General features: G+C 31.1%; 1 protein-coding gene across 2 annotated transcripts in view; it reads left to right on the top strand.

Annotated features, from left to right (window-relative positions):
* The window catches only part of Sema3a (semaphorin 3A), a 191,606-nt gene that overhangs the window by 150,781 nt on the left and 25,223 nt on the right, over window positions 1-15,602 (top strand). For both annotated transcript variants that reach the window (XM_071613509.1, XM_027926422.2), the window contains 3 exons: window positions 2,126-2,270; window positions 5,872-6,091; window positions 9,034-9,125. In XM_071613509.1, the coding sequence (XP_071469610.1) occupies window positions 2,126-2,270; window positions 5,872-6,091; window positions 9,034-9,125 (457 nt within the window). The remainder of the gene's footprint in view (window positions 1-2,125; window positions 2,271-5,871; window positions 6,092-9,033; window positions 9,126-15,602) is intronic.

Below are 15,602 nucleotides of genomic sequence, written 5' to 3'. Positions count from 1 at the left end.
AATCAACTAAAGAATTTGTTAAAATTTGGGTTGCTATTTTTTTGTGACCAATTAAATAAATGAATTTAAATAGAAAAAAATAAATGACAAATAATTAAAATTGAGAATGCCAGCCCCATTCCCAGAGTTCCTGAGACAGGAGGAATGAGATGGAGGATCCTAAGAATTTACATTTCTGACAAGTTCCCAGGTGATGCCTGTGTTGTTGGTCTAGGGACCTCACTTTGCCAGTAGCTTAACGAGTGATAGAATTTCACCTCTCAATTTCCATGACTTAGATATTTGTTTGTGAGTGTGTCTTGATAGCTGAAAATCATATCCATCAAATCTTTCAATGCTGACTGATTACATGAATAAATAAGCAAAACTTGTAGCAATGGAAAAGGGATGTACACAATAAACTACATTACCAACTCTGATGCATCACATGTGTTAATTAGCTATTTATTCTATCACAAAAACATTAAATTTCATATATACTTATTGATGTTTACCATGAATAAAGTGCCATGTGGTAAGTAACTGATATCGCAGGAAAGGAACCAGCCAATCCCTTCCCTCATGAAGCTTGCAGTTTCCAAAAATAAATTGGTAGGAACACAAGGTTTGCATTAGTCTGATTTATATGTCATTTTCTGTGGGGTGAGACCAACTTAAAGATAAGTATTTTTTTTTTATTGTAAAAAGTGTACAACTGTATAATATGTTTGTGTAAATACATTCTGCAAGTCATATTTATATAAGCAAAATAAAATGGAAAATTTTGGCAGCTCAGTGACCAATCTCCATTTTACTTCAATTACATGATTTTATTCAGTAAAATGATGAAAATAATTGTTTAATGCTTGGCTTTAACTTGGGAAAAATAACTACTACTTAAAACTACTTTCTCTGTTGGAAATAGATTATTTTAAATGTTTTCAAAAATATCAAACTATGTTATTAGATCTAATAGCTTTTGGTTTGGGGTATAAAAAACACTATAATGTAAACCAGGTCTGGTGGTTCATGCCTGTTATCCCAGCTACTGAGGAGATTAAAATAGGAGGATCACAAGTTCAAGGTCAACCTGGGAAACTTAGTGAGACTCAGTCTCAAAGAAAAAGGAAAAGAAAAAAAAAATTCATAGCATGTGCATTTTTTTCATAATATATATATATGTATATATATATATACATATATATATACACACAAATACACACATATGTATAATACATCAATACATATTTAAAAGAAAATATTATATATATATTTACATATATATAAGACAAATAATTTACCATTGACTATTCAATTATGCACTAGTTCCAACTTATAAATTCTTTTTTTTTTTCTTTTTCAATTTGTTCTAATTAGTTATACATGACAGTAGAATGCATTTTGATACATTGTACACAAATGAAGCACAACTTCTCCTTCCTCTGGCTGAACATGGTGCAGAATAACAGCAGTAGTGTAATCATACATGAATATAGGGTAATAACATCTGTCTCAGTCCAATGTCCTTCCCATCACTCCCCTTCTGTCACTCTCCTCTACACAATCCAAAGTCCCTTCAATCTCCATTTTCACCCCATTATGGATCATCATCCACTTAAAGTAAACATTTGGTCTTTGGTTCTTTGAGTTTGGCTTATTTCACTTAGCATGATATTCTCTAGCTCCATCCATTTACCTGCAAATGCCATAATTTTATTCCTCTTTAAGGCTGAGTAAATTCTTAAAAATTCTTGCTTGTTTAAAAGTTTTCTGGTTTCAGTAATGGTGCTTGAGGCTTAAACATGTTGTAAATTTTTATTTCCAAATGACATTAAAGTTAAATACTCATTTAGAACAGATTTTCTCTGTATTTTTTCTAAGTTAACAGTCTGTTTGATATGAATGCATATATTCTGTGAATACTAAAAAAATGGTTTCATTGTGCTATTTTTGAGAAATCATAATGTGTTCTCTTGTGCATTGTTAAAATACATTCGTCTGACTAAAATATTCTTAATATTATTGCTAAAATTTATATTCAAGTTTAGATAATATATGAAATTTAGTAACTCATTCTCAAATTCACATGCCTTTTTATAAGGATGAACATCAGTTTTTATTCTCTTTTTTTTGTTGTTGTTTTCAGTAACATCTTCAAGGGATCAGCAGTATGTATGTACAGCATGAGTGATGTGAGAAGGGTGTTCCTTGGTCCATATGCTCACAGGGATGGTCCCAACTACCAATGGGTGCCCTATCAAGGAAGAGTTCCCTACCCACGGCCAGGAACTGTAAGTGGCTTAAATTTTTTAACATGTGAAATGAGTTTATTTCTGCCAAAGGTAAAAAACAAATGCAGCTACAAACAAACACTAAGTACAGATAATATAGAACAAAGATTCAAAGATTAAAAATGAAAGCATGGGCAGGATTTTGTGTGATTCCAATAGAATTCTACATTCATTGCAGATGTCAATATTAAATTTAGTCTTAACCATTTAATATGCATAATTTGTTTTGTTCTGTTTTTGGTCCTGAAGATTAAACACAGGGGCACTGTATCACTGAGCTACATCCCCAGCCCTTTTAATTTGAACTTTTGAAAAATAGTAACATTGCATTCTCATTCTCTCTCTCTCTCTCTCTCTCTCTCTCTCTCTCTCTCTGAATGGGATACAGTGGAAATGACCTTCATGGAGGGTTGAAACTAATAGGATATATGTGATCTTAAATGTCAGATTGTAGGGAAGACTCGGCTTGTGTATTATATTGGAGAAAAACTATTATAACCAATATTATCATTTCATGAGACTGGACAAAGTAGGTAAAGAAGATATTTAAAAGAAGATACATCAAAAAAGAGCAGGGCTAAATATCCAACTGTCTACCTCTCCCTTTCACTTCATAATTGTGGGCACACCAGGTCTAAAAGGAAAATTGGATAGAACCCAAAATAAAACCAGCTTTCAATATTCAATTGAAAGTGGAGACTGGACAAGTAAAGAAACATATCAATAAGATGAAAAACAGTGAAGGTGACTTCACTGTATGATGTCAGAGGTAAAGAATAGCTGGATAGAACCATTCATGAGTGTAACTTTTTCTAATATTAGTGATTTTTTTGTTTTTTGATACCACGGAGTAAACTCAGGGGCACTCAACCACCAAGCCATATTGCCAGCCCCTTTTTATCTTTTGTTTAGAGACAGGGTCTCACTAAGTTGCTTAGAGCCTCACTAAATTTCTGAGTTTGGCTTTGAACTTGTGATCCTCCTGCCTCAGCCTCCCAAGCTGCTGGGATTATAGGCATGCACCACTGCACCCGGCATGCTAATAAATCTTTGAGGAAATACTTTTATATAATGAAAAAAACATGCATTTGAAGTTTAGGCTTTAGTTTTACTGTCATGCTTTAATATTCTATTGAATTCAAGTAAATTATGTTTTTAAAATTATTTTATTAAATGTAGCAAACTTTTAATATTCTTATGTTCTCTGTGTTGATAAATTATTTGTGAGAGAATAAAAAAATTTACATTTTACAAATATTCTAGCTGATGAATCTTGAAGCATTCTAAAGTAGAATTTCAGAATAAATAGCTAAGATGGAATATCTATTGATTATAGAAAATAAAATGGGGTTTACAAAAAACAAACTATTTACTCTGTATCTTAATGATAATTTGTTTTTATTTGTTAGTGATAGTTTATATTTCTATGGCTAAGAGTGTCTTTTAAACACAAATCAACTCTTCCCAGGTTCACTGCAATTAATTTGATGGCACTTTTTAAATTTTTTTTTAATTTGGTACTGGGGATTGAACCTAGGGGTGCTTAACCTCTGAGCCACATTCTCATGTCTTTTTTTCTTTTTTAATAATTTATTTGGAGACTCACTACTAGTTTCTGAGTCTGGTTTTGAACTCACCATCCTTCTGCCTCAGCCTCCCAAACCACTGGGATGATGACACTCCTGAGTTAGATACTATGCTACTATTTTGAGCTACAAAGATGAACTTAGTTTTCTATCTGAATATGTGTACAATATATTTGGGATTAATAAAAATAGGAATTAGGAAAAAAAGGTGGAAATTATTGTATTCTGAACCCTAGTCTAAGGGAGGTTTTATACATACATAGCATAACTCCTGTATCTGTATATAGATATGGACCTCAATAGCCAGTGTTTTTTCCCATGTCACAGATGAAAACTATGAAGCAAGAGATGTTAAGTAATGGAACCAGTATTCAATCTAGGCAGCTTAGTTCTCACCTACTATTCATATGTAGTTGTTATAAATCAGCAAGCAGTAGACTCTAAGTGTTAGAGACAGGAGGCAGGAAGCATTGCCTGATCTAGGAGCTAGAGGTGACATCTAGCTCTGTGAATGAAGTTCACCTGATAAGTGTATCCCAAAAGGTGCTGGCTGAGCACATATTATTCTATCAACGCTACTGAGACAAAATATTAAATGACTTTAATATGTCAGTACCACAGCATTTTATTTCATCTTTAACAAATTTATAAACTAAGTTGTGTATGATAAGTAAGACAGTAAGACAAAAGAATAAGGCAAATCATAAGAGATACTAAAATAAATAAACCCCTTGCATTAACTTTAAATCACACATTTCTACACTTTTTTGCAAAATTTTACATGGTAGTAAAGCACACAAATAATTTTCAGTGTCTTGTTTTTTACTGTTTTTTCCAGGTTTTTAATATAGATATTTGATATTTCTATAACATTAATTAAATAATTTTATAATTTGCTTACAAAACAAAGAGTAAATTCTTAAATCCATCATTATACTATTTATGTCTGCATACATGCATATACATACATAAATATGCATATATGTATCTTCATATTTTAAGACAGATTTATTTTATTTCTCATGAATTATTAATGGTTTCTTCAAGGTAATAGCAAAAACAATTGATTTCTCATTCTAGGCTTTTTGGAAGATCAGGATTGTCTCTTAATTATATTTCATCTCCCAAGCTTTTACATTAAAGGGCAGAAATTATTGAAACTAAGACAAGAAGTATGAGATTGGAGATACTGTACTCTAGGAACACTTGTGCTACATAAGTAAATGCAATGAAAAGAGACATAGTAAAATCTTCATTTTTCTCATTTGATTTATTGCCTTATGTACAGTTTTTTCTAGCTGGAGGTGGCACTATGCCAGCGAACAATGATGCTTCCTTTATGACTTCTGGTCATGATGTCATTCTGAGTGGTCAGTTTTCCGTCATGCCAGTTGCTGAGCAGTTTGAATAATACTTCTCCTATTTTTAGAAAATTGTACTTATTAAAGTCATAGATGATAGTTTTTTAGGGTTATGCTATAAATAAAGCAATAATTATTTATATTGCCTTTTAGCTTGAAAAGAAATTATCCTTTAGGGTGATAATATAGTAAAAAAATTAAATGTATCCAAGAAAATCATTAACTTTCTGTAATCATAGCATTAATTTCATTAGTTGTTGCAGATTTTATTCACTATATCAAATATCCATCATATAAATAAAGCATGTGATGGCATAAGTAATAGAATTATCATATACCTCCTGTACACTGAATTCATCAAATGGATTTGAAGTATTTGGTAAAGAGTAATAGCATAACTCCTATTGAGAAAACTATATTTAGAAAATATATACTGCTTTCAAATTAGCATATTGCATATATCAATTTAAGTAGTTGGTAATTGGTAACAACTAATTATTACTCATTTAGTTTATTAGTGTAAAAAATAAGTATCTGACTTTGAACAATTTTCATAAGTTTAGAGTCCCAGACCATTAAGGCAATATGTGTTATAATTTATAATCTTATTTGTCAGATTTTAATCAAAAAATATTTTTCTCTTTATCCTGATAGTGTCCCAGTAAAACATTTGGTGGGTTTGACTCTACAAAGGACCTTCCTGATGATGTTATAACCTTCGCACGAAGTCATCCAGCCATGTACAATCCAGTGTTTCCTATTAATAACCGTCCAATAATGATCAAGACAGATGTAAATTACCAGTTTACACAAATTGTAGTAGATCGAGTGGATGCAGAAGATGGCCAATATGATGTCATGTTTATTGGAACAGGTACAATTTTTTCACTTTAGCTATACATTTTCTTCTAAAACAATGTATTTAACTGGTTAAATATATAAAGAACTGAAGGCAGATTTATTGTCACTTTTAAGGTATAGTTCACCTCTAGTAAATGAATAAATCCTCAAGTATTCTACCATTACAAAGATATTATCTTTTAAAATAAGTTGAGGCATATTAATTTAAAAGAGATTTCCTTCTCAAAGAAAAGTTGATAAATGTAAAGCTAATGATTAGGTAAATAATCAATGTTCATAATTGACTCATAACTCATTTCTGGTTAGTAGCTTTTTAGAACAAAGATGTATTTTCCAAACCATGCCTGAAATTCCCAGGACATTCAGTAATGTTTCCAGAATATAATAATACAAGATTAACTGAGCTTTAAAATTACTATACAGTGAAAAGCTTCCAGCAAATAAATGCTAGTATCAAACTTTATTCATTGTTTCTGCTATATAATGAGAAGAAAAAAAGAAAGAGGACTTCATAAGAAAACCCCAAAATTGATCCAGAACATCATCAAATATCTTACTATAGAAACTTACCAACAGCTTTTTACTAATTTCATTATTAGAGACAAAAAGTTTGCAGATATATTTTCAGAATTAATTCCATTATTGTTATGACAATATTTTATTTTCCACTACTCTTTTTATTAGTAATACTATTTTGAAAGTACCAGTTACAAATCTGAAACTTGCTACTTAGGGTCAGATTCCAAGGTAATAAATTTGTAGTCTCCATTAATGTTGTTAACTGACATAAATCAATGGAAAACAGAGTGAGTGCTCCACTAAAACCTTGTATAATAACATTTATTTTCCCTTGGTGAGAAATAGGGGGAAAAATCACATTAACTACTCCTGCAGAATGGCAACTGTGCAATAATTGCTTTAAAGACTTAAAGTTTTATATGGAAATTATGAAATGCTATGCTATAAGGTGTATCAAGGTCAGGTCCTGAGCAATATGTTAAAGTCTACTTTTATGGGTAAAGTAGTTTCTCTATCAAATAAAAAGAATTCCAATGAGATCCAGGCTTCCAAAAGAGTCAATGAATAGTCCGTACCAATTTCAGGTTGTAAAAATCTTTAGAAAGCATAAGATAATGGGATTTTTTTCCAGCAAATATTAGTTTATCATTTAATGTCAAATTATAATTGAATCTCTCTGCAAAATAATTAAATTGACTCAATAATGTCACACTTGCCTTCTTCTTCACCTCTGGCTTAAACTTTTGGGAAGTCCCTCACTCACTTTCAAAATAAGGAAGCTTCTGGGCATTTGACCAAAAAAAACCCAGTTGTAGGCTTTTAATTCCTCTTGGACACAAACTGTTTTTAAGGCACCAATTTAATGAGAATGTTGAATGTCTGATGATGTGGATGGTTATAGGTCAGTACAGTCCAGGGTCATCTGTCAGCAAAGTAAATTGATTACAGTAATTGTATCTTTTAACTAAGTTGCACATCATCATGTATCGATCCTTGTTGAGTAATCTGATTCAATTTGTGTGAAATTGTTTGAAATACTGCTCGGTAAAACTTGATCTGGATCACAGATAAAGTTGTATTTGGGTACTGGGGACCTGATCAGAGGCAGTGAGTAGATTAACCTGATTTCCCTTTAATCTTCAGTGTTGTGAGTCGTCCAAGGTCCTATAAACATAGAAGGATCCTCTTTAAAGAGTATTTTTTTTTAACTTTGTAAGGGATAAGCTAGCAGCCTTTCTTAATCATACGTAATGCATCCTGTTGGTCCTCTGAAAACGGTTATTAACAGCATAAATACATTTAATTGTTTTTCTGGTATAACATTTTTATTGGTCATGTTTTCTTCATATATAGTCATTTAAACTTGATTAAAATGGACCAAGTAAAGCTAAAAAGAATCAATCAAGTTTAGTCACAATTGAAATGTCCAAGAGTTGATTTTTTTAAGTTTAGGATGACACTGTTGTAGATTTTATCAAGGAATAGGAACATAACCATATGTTGAAAATCAATATCATCCTTAAACCAATTTCAAGTAAAAGTGCTGTCACTTGTCATTTAAACAACTTTTCTCTTTTGATAATGAAATAAAATAAATAAGGTATGAAATATCTACAAAATGTATACAATATAATTGCTTTTATTATTTATATTTCTGAATTTTAATTTTCTTTAAAGTTCTAAAATGCATTAACTAATGTGTGCATTGTTGGAAAACTACTGTAATAAGATATCTTTTTTACTTTTAAATGTTTTTTTATTAGTGCATTACAGTTATGCACAATATTAGGATTCATTTTGACATAATCATACATGTCTAAGGGTTTATTTTGAGAATTTGTTGCTGCAATTCATAACTTCATGATCACTGGTCTCTCTTCAAGGGCCTCTGAGTACTGACAGTTATCAGGTAACAGGAGGAACAGGCAGGACTCTGAGGATATCACTACCTCTGTTGCTTGACAGCATTCCTTACATCTTGTATCTTCCTTCAGTCTTCATAGTAGTACCCACATTTCATAATAAATGTGGAAAAACCTGTCCTGTCAAACTGCTAAAAAATTGTTTTTATTTTTTGAGACTCCTGATAATGTGATTGTTTTTAAAAAATAAACTGAATTAATCCAACTGAATCAATTTCTGTAGTGATTTAATACATTTTTTAAAATCATGCAGTTCTGGGAAAAAACCTTCTTCAAAGATTAATATACTTCTAAAAAACTCGATTTTTTAATATTCCAAAGCTATCTTTATGGTTTATAGTCTATAATTTCATGATATACATTTTAATGTGTAATTTGCTGATGTTTCCCAAAAAATTAAAAGGGAGATTAAGGTCAATTTTTTTTTTTCGAGAAGTTCTGATTGTCTCCATTAGTACTGAACTCTGCTCAAGTCTATTTAAATTATGATCTACTCCCTTCTTTTCTTTCTAAGATGTTGGGACCGTTCTTAAAGTAGTCTCAATTCCTAAGGAGACTTGGCATGATTTAGAAGAAGTTCTGCTGGAAGAAATGACAGTTTTTCGGGTGAGTGCTGCTTAATTTCAAGTGTCAACAAGTTCAGTTGTACTTCTTTCCCTCAGGACAGCTGCACACTGAACTTGGTAAGGACAACTAGTCTAGCATACTCTTCTAATTAGCTTGTCAATTAGAAAGCCAGACACTAGTCAAAATAAACCTTGAAACTTTCAGGGCTAGTTCAATCTAAAGAGGTAAAGAAATACATTCTTGGCTCATATTTTGTTTTCTCAATGATAAAATATATAATTTACATTTTATATTATTTATATAAGTTACCTCAATGAATAAACTCCTCCCCTTCTTAAAGTCTCTTCTTTCACACTTTGTGCTATAACAGTGATGATATGCAACTTGCGTGAATACTAGGAGAAATACATTCAAGATGACAGAGTCATGAAGTCATTTTAATCACTTTTAGCTTATTCATGAATTGTTTTATCAGATTTTTAAAAGAAATTTGTTAACTAAAGGAAGTTTGATATTTTTATATCACTAGCAACAAATTTGTTATAGATTTCTAGTCTACATACTTATGGAATGTATAGATATTTGTCTCTTTGTCCTGAGTCATAGAAGTTCAGGTAATTTTACATAGGGCTGGGAAAATTAGAGTTGAAGCACAGGACATGGGGTGAGGGAAAGAGGAAAACCAAGGTAGTACAGTATGTATGTTATATGTGCAGTTCTTTCTAGAAAGTTAGCTGATAGGAATAGTTTAAATCCAGTACACTTTGATAGATTTATTTATGATATATGAAAAGCAGATTCCTATACAAGATGATATTTCAGTTTTTTGATAAAAGAATAGAAGACACACATATTAAGATATTTATAATTGCAAAATAAACATGAACTGGAGGAAATTGGTGAACAGAAAAATGACAAAATATTGAACAATTCAAGTGATCTCTTTAATTTCCAGGTGGCACAGATGATTTATCTATAAAATAAAGGTGCTGGTTTAAAATTTCCATTTGACTCAATATTTGACGGAAAGCAAAATATTCCCAACACTCTCTTAGCCTATTAATTTTTTTTTTTACTAGTGTACTCACATCAACAGGCTTTTTTTTATCATTCAGTAAGATTTTCAAAAGAGAATGAAGTAAAACATGGCAAGTGTTTTATATGTTAAATCAGTTAAATTATGATTAGCCTTGAAACATGTATGCTTTGTAAATTGTGACATAAACATTTTTTCAGTACTAGACTAACAATGTTCTAGTGGGAAAAGTTTAGGCCTCTCCGTCATATTACATGATGATTCTATTGGGAACACTAAAACAGTTCCACTGAGCTTTCCCATCAATAAACGAATGAGATCAACATGCACTTCACCAGGAGATTAGAATGAGAGACAGCATATTTAAAGTACCAAGGACAGTTACAGCACTGTGGACAAAATGCTATTGTTAATATTATTTTATTGTTTTCATTGAGCTAAACTGAAAGTAAGTGACATTTCCAATAGCCATTTCTACTAATCCATCTAACCTTCAAAATAAAAAAAAAATCATCAAAATTTTGATTTTTAAAATCAAGTACTTTAACTTTTTATATTAGGTATAAAGTGTTGACTTCTCATTTACCATGTCAGATAAGTTACCTCAGTGAACAAAAACATTGATACTTTAGCCTACAAATTTTAAAAAATACAATTACCCAAATGGACTGTGTTTCCACTGCAGAGTCCATTGAGATTTAGCAAATAAATTATGCACATTAAGAAGTGGATTTATAAACTGCCATTTTGTGTTCATTGTTATTTCTCCAGAGCCTGAAATATATTCCCAATCAATGTTTATAAATGAATGAATGAAGCTGTATTGATGCGAAAATGACATTTGAGAAATTTAAGATTTTAAGGACCTTAGACCATCCTTAAAGTGAGGTTCCAGAGTACAAAGAAGTTAAACTAAAAACAGAAACAAATTATTCTGGTAATCTGGTCCCATATTATTCTCTGATCAAAAGAAACCTTAACCAATTTTATGTATTTGAAGGTTTATATTGCCACCACAGTTGCAAATAAAGGTATAGGAGACACTAAAATATATTAAGCACTTTAAAATTATTTCTGGAATCCTTTACTTGTATTAGTCAGTTATGTTCCTTTTCTGATTCCCCTTTAGTTGTTGTATGTCCTTAAAATAGAGTTCATTTATCAATTCAACAGCAAATAAATATTTATTGGTATCCATCCTGATCCTAGCATAATGCTAAACTGGGGGGTACAAAGATGAACTGTGTTAATATGGTCCCTGAGCTCATGCAGTTTACAGGCTTTTAAGTTTTATAACTCTTCATTTCAATGACTGACTTTTTAACTACATTGTATTTTGGAGAATTGTCTCAAGTGATATCATGACATTTGAGAATACTATTCTTTATTCCTATTATTTATTATTTTCTGGGATTATATGAATCAAAGCATGCATAATTTTTCAATGATACTGTATTTTGGCTAAATTTTGTTTCTCATATCTCTAGGATTTTAAGTTTATATTACCTATATTATTTTGGATATTAATAAAATTTTCAACTTAAAAAGATTCTAATTTCAAGTGAACTGTTAAAATGACTAAACAGAGATGAGATGTTCGAAGCCAATGATCTTGCAAATACAATTATTAAATAATTTATTATAATTTATTAGCATTTTCTTGTTTCCAGAGAAATATACAATTATCTTTTAAAAAAAAAGAGAGAGAAGAGAGAGAGAGAGAGAGAGAGAGAGAGAGAGAGAGAGAATTTTTTAATATTTATTTTTCATTTTTCGGTGGACACAACATCTTTATTTTATTTTTATGTGGTGCTGAGGATCAAACCCAGCGCCCTGCGCATGCCCTGTGAGCGCGTTACAGCTTGAACCACATCCCCAGCCCTACAATCATCTTATATTTGTGATAACTGATAGATTATTTGTTTAGCAAATATCTTTAAAAAATTCTTTGTTTGTCTCTAATAATTGAACATAAATAGGTAATATTGTACTGCCATAGAAACAGTTTAAAGTTTAGCTGGGCTGGAGCTGGAGCTCAGCGGCAGAATGCTTGCTTAGCACGCGTGAGGCACTGGGTTTGGCCCTTAGCACCACATAAAAATAAAACAAATAAAATAATGCCATTCTGTCCACCTACAACTACAAAATATAAAAATTTTTAAAAAAAATTAAAAATAAAAATAAAGGAGTTATTTAGCTGTCCACAATTTTTTAAAGTCTGTTTGCAACTAGGAGCACGTCTCCTTCTATAGAAAATGTTCTAGTTTCTTCCACATTCTCTGCTATGCATGTTGTCATTATTATTACTTTGGCACTCAAGTAGACAAAACATATTTGGGCAGAGTTTAGAGAAATATTTACTTTCAACATTCTATTCTATCAGGCAAAGTTCATACATATATTGTGGTCTAGCAATTGGAATATTTCAATGTCAAGCTTTGTTTAATTTTGCAGTGCAGGAAAAAAAAACACAACACATTAAAGGGATAGCCATGTACAGTGAAACAAGCAGAGAAATATCACATTTTTCTATGTTTCATTTGAGTCTTGTGTCATTCCATTTAAAATGAAATATAGTAAAAGAAGGTCGATGTGAGCATTATGATAGCATGACAAGATAAATAGACAAGATACAGAGTGAGGGTCATGTTTATGCCTGATACACTTGGATTTAAACACACACACACACACACAAAAGCACATTTAATGTTAACCAACCAGTTAATTTTACCATATTATAGTTCCATGAGACCATGTTCATTATGTGTGCTTACTAGACTGAATAACCAAACCTCATACAAATTCTTGGAATAAAACCAGTATCATGCCCACTGCCATCTTGAGACTGGTTTTAAGAAAATACCCCAGCTAATCATAGAACATTCCAATGGTTTTTATTACATTCAAGATACTTTTATTCTGGGTGAATAAAGTCCCATTCAGACTCTAGAAAGAAAAATAATCCTCGGTAATAAAAATTTCCATTTTAGAGTAAAAATTTTAACAGGTAATAAGAGGTGAAATAAAATTGACATTTGTATAGGAGTCAAGAAATTACTGATTCACAATTAAGTATTTGAAATGGAATTAATGTAGTAAGACACCACCAAATTCTAAATATGATTTGCCATGATAAATCTGAATTTGGATCATATTAACTACTCATTCTGAAAAAGCTAGTTAAAGTTAGCCTCAATTTCCTCTCATAATGAATATTCTGATTACAAAAACTTTTAATTTGTTTTAATTAAGCTTAATATTAAATGTTAGCTATTGTGAACTAGTTATAGGTGTAAAATTCTTGAAATTGTCTTATCTGTACCTTATTTTTTAAAAATGTTCAGAAGAATCAAAAGCCAAACTACGATGATTTTTACTTATTTTTAAGCGTGGGATATTCTTTCTAATTCAGACCAAGAGAGTCTTATTTTTGAGACAGCGAAGTGTCACATGGAATTGCAGAGCACATAGGACAATGGACTTTATTTATAGTCTTTTGACTGCAAAGGATTGCAAGGCGGTTACATCAATAACAGATGCATTTTAAGCCCAATTTATGCAATATTCCATGAACAGCTGAGCAAACAAATGAAAGAGTTTAATTTTCATTCAAATGTAAAACATAATTGATGCTTTCCAAAACCTAGCCTATTAACTCATTCTAAAAGACCGTCCACGTGCTTAGCATCCAGTGAGCTATGTTAGAATCTCCTGGGATCAGCAGGTTGAAAAGCTTTGCAAGTGCAAAAGTTTAATAAGAATGAGATTAAAATATCTGGAAAAAAATATGGTAAATTGTAGTCATAGAAAATCTTGAAATGATGCTAAGTTTTTAATTTCATTTTTACTTGAACACCAATTAAATTTGCAGTTGAAACCAGTTTCATGAAAAAATGCTTATGAAGCTACATCTGTTTTAAATGGAAGTCATATTCACCAACAGCTATTTCTCAGAAAAAAATATTTTATTTAAATGGATGTCATCTTAATGTATTGTCTATTAAAATTCAACCACAAGCAATATATAACACATATTATTCCAAATTGTAATTTATTTCCTGGTCTAAATAATAAATAATGTTCTATTAATTAAGGGATTCTAGGATCTTAATTTAAGAATGCTAAAACATAATATGGCATGAGTCTGGTGGGTGTTGGGGTTTGTTTCATGTTTTGCAATTTATATGTGAAATAATTCATTTTCATCTGCCTTATAGATGTTTGCCAATGAACATGAAACATATGAATATTAATCAGCTTCATTTTTGCAAAGAATTTAGACATAGCTAACTTTCACTTCAGTTACACTCTTAATTTTTCTCTGCCTAAGCATCATTTTCTTTGCACCTTGACTGTAAAATTTCTTCCATGAAGTCAGTTGCTTATATAACCACAAAACTATTTTTCATGTGAAACTGTTGGAATAGAAGGAATTGCTATGCAACGTTTTCCTAATTCTTCTAAATTTTCCATTTTGGTTCATTTATTCCAGTATGGTACAAACTTAAATAATATCTTCAGCTTCATCTTTTAAATCAGAGTATTTATGATGAATTTTCTCATACTTTTGTGATGCGATGCTACTGATTGCTAAAAATCATATCTCCACATTGATAAAATTGGTAAGAATGATTGATAATTCCTAAGGAAAATTATTATATTTAATAATTACTGTTATTCATTTAAGTCATGAAAATGGAAGCTTAACAGGAATCTCTAAATTATTCTATTAAATTAATGAATATTGTAAATCATTTGTCTCATTTGCATCTTAGGCAGTTTATCCTAAATTTGTTCAGAAAATTTTGTTCTCAGTTCAGTCATCAAGTTTGATGTGGAGATTTGTAATTCTATAGTACATGGAGGTACTTAGCACCACTACATTTAATGTACTTGAAGAAAGAAGGTTAACATCCAAGGGAGAGTAGAAAGGAGTGGAAAACAGAGGGCAAACACTTTAGAGATAGTTGCAGGATGGGATGAAGACTGTGACAAGAGCTAACAGAAATAGCCAATGAAGAATCCTAAGGCATATTGGAATTTAGTAGAAGTAGTAGTTGAGAAGAATTATCAATAGTGCCCATCAAATAGAGAATTCCAATAATAACATTGCAGTCCCGAAAGTGTTCCTTCAACAATACAGGGTTCATTGGTGATTTCTGCTTCTGAGGATAGTAGACTGCCTCTCCAGAGGAGGAACAGTTTTAGAAGGTTGATAGGTGCATGACCGAAGTACAAGTAAAGACAGCAAGAATACACTACTTAGATTATTTTTAAAGAAACTCAAGCTAAGGTAGAAGAATCAAGGAAAGACATTTTATAAGATGGCTACCTTTATTTTATTTGCATCCAAAAGATAAGAATATAGGGGAGTAAGTTGAAGAAATAAGTAGGAGAGAAAGGGGGAAATTGATAGAGAATCCATTCATTCATTCAACAAATATTTATTGAAAACTGTAAATATTAGGTGTAATTTTTGG

Source organism: Marmota flaviventris, chromosome 1, assembly GCF_047511675.1.
Source record: "Marmota flaviventris isolate mMarFla1 chromosome 1, mMarFla1.hap1, whole genome shotgun sequence".
Classification (NCBI taxonomy): Eukaryota; Metazoa; Chordata; class Mammalia; order Rodentia; family Sciuridae; genus Marmota; species Marmota flaviventris.
The sequence above is the reverse complement of the archived record's forward strand: the minus strand, read 5'-3'. Positions and strand labels throughout refer to the sequence as shown.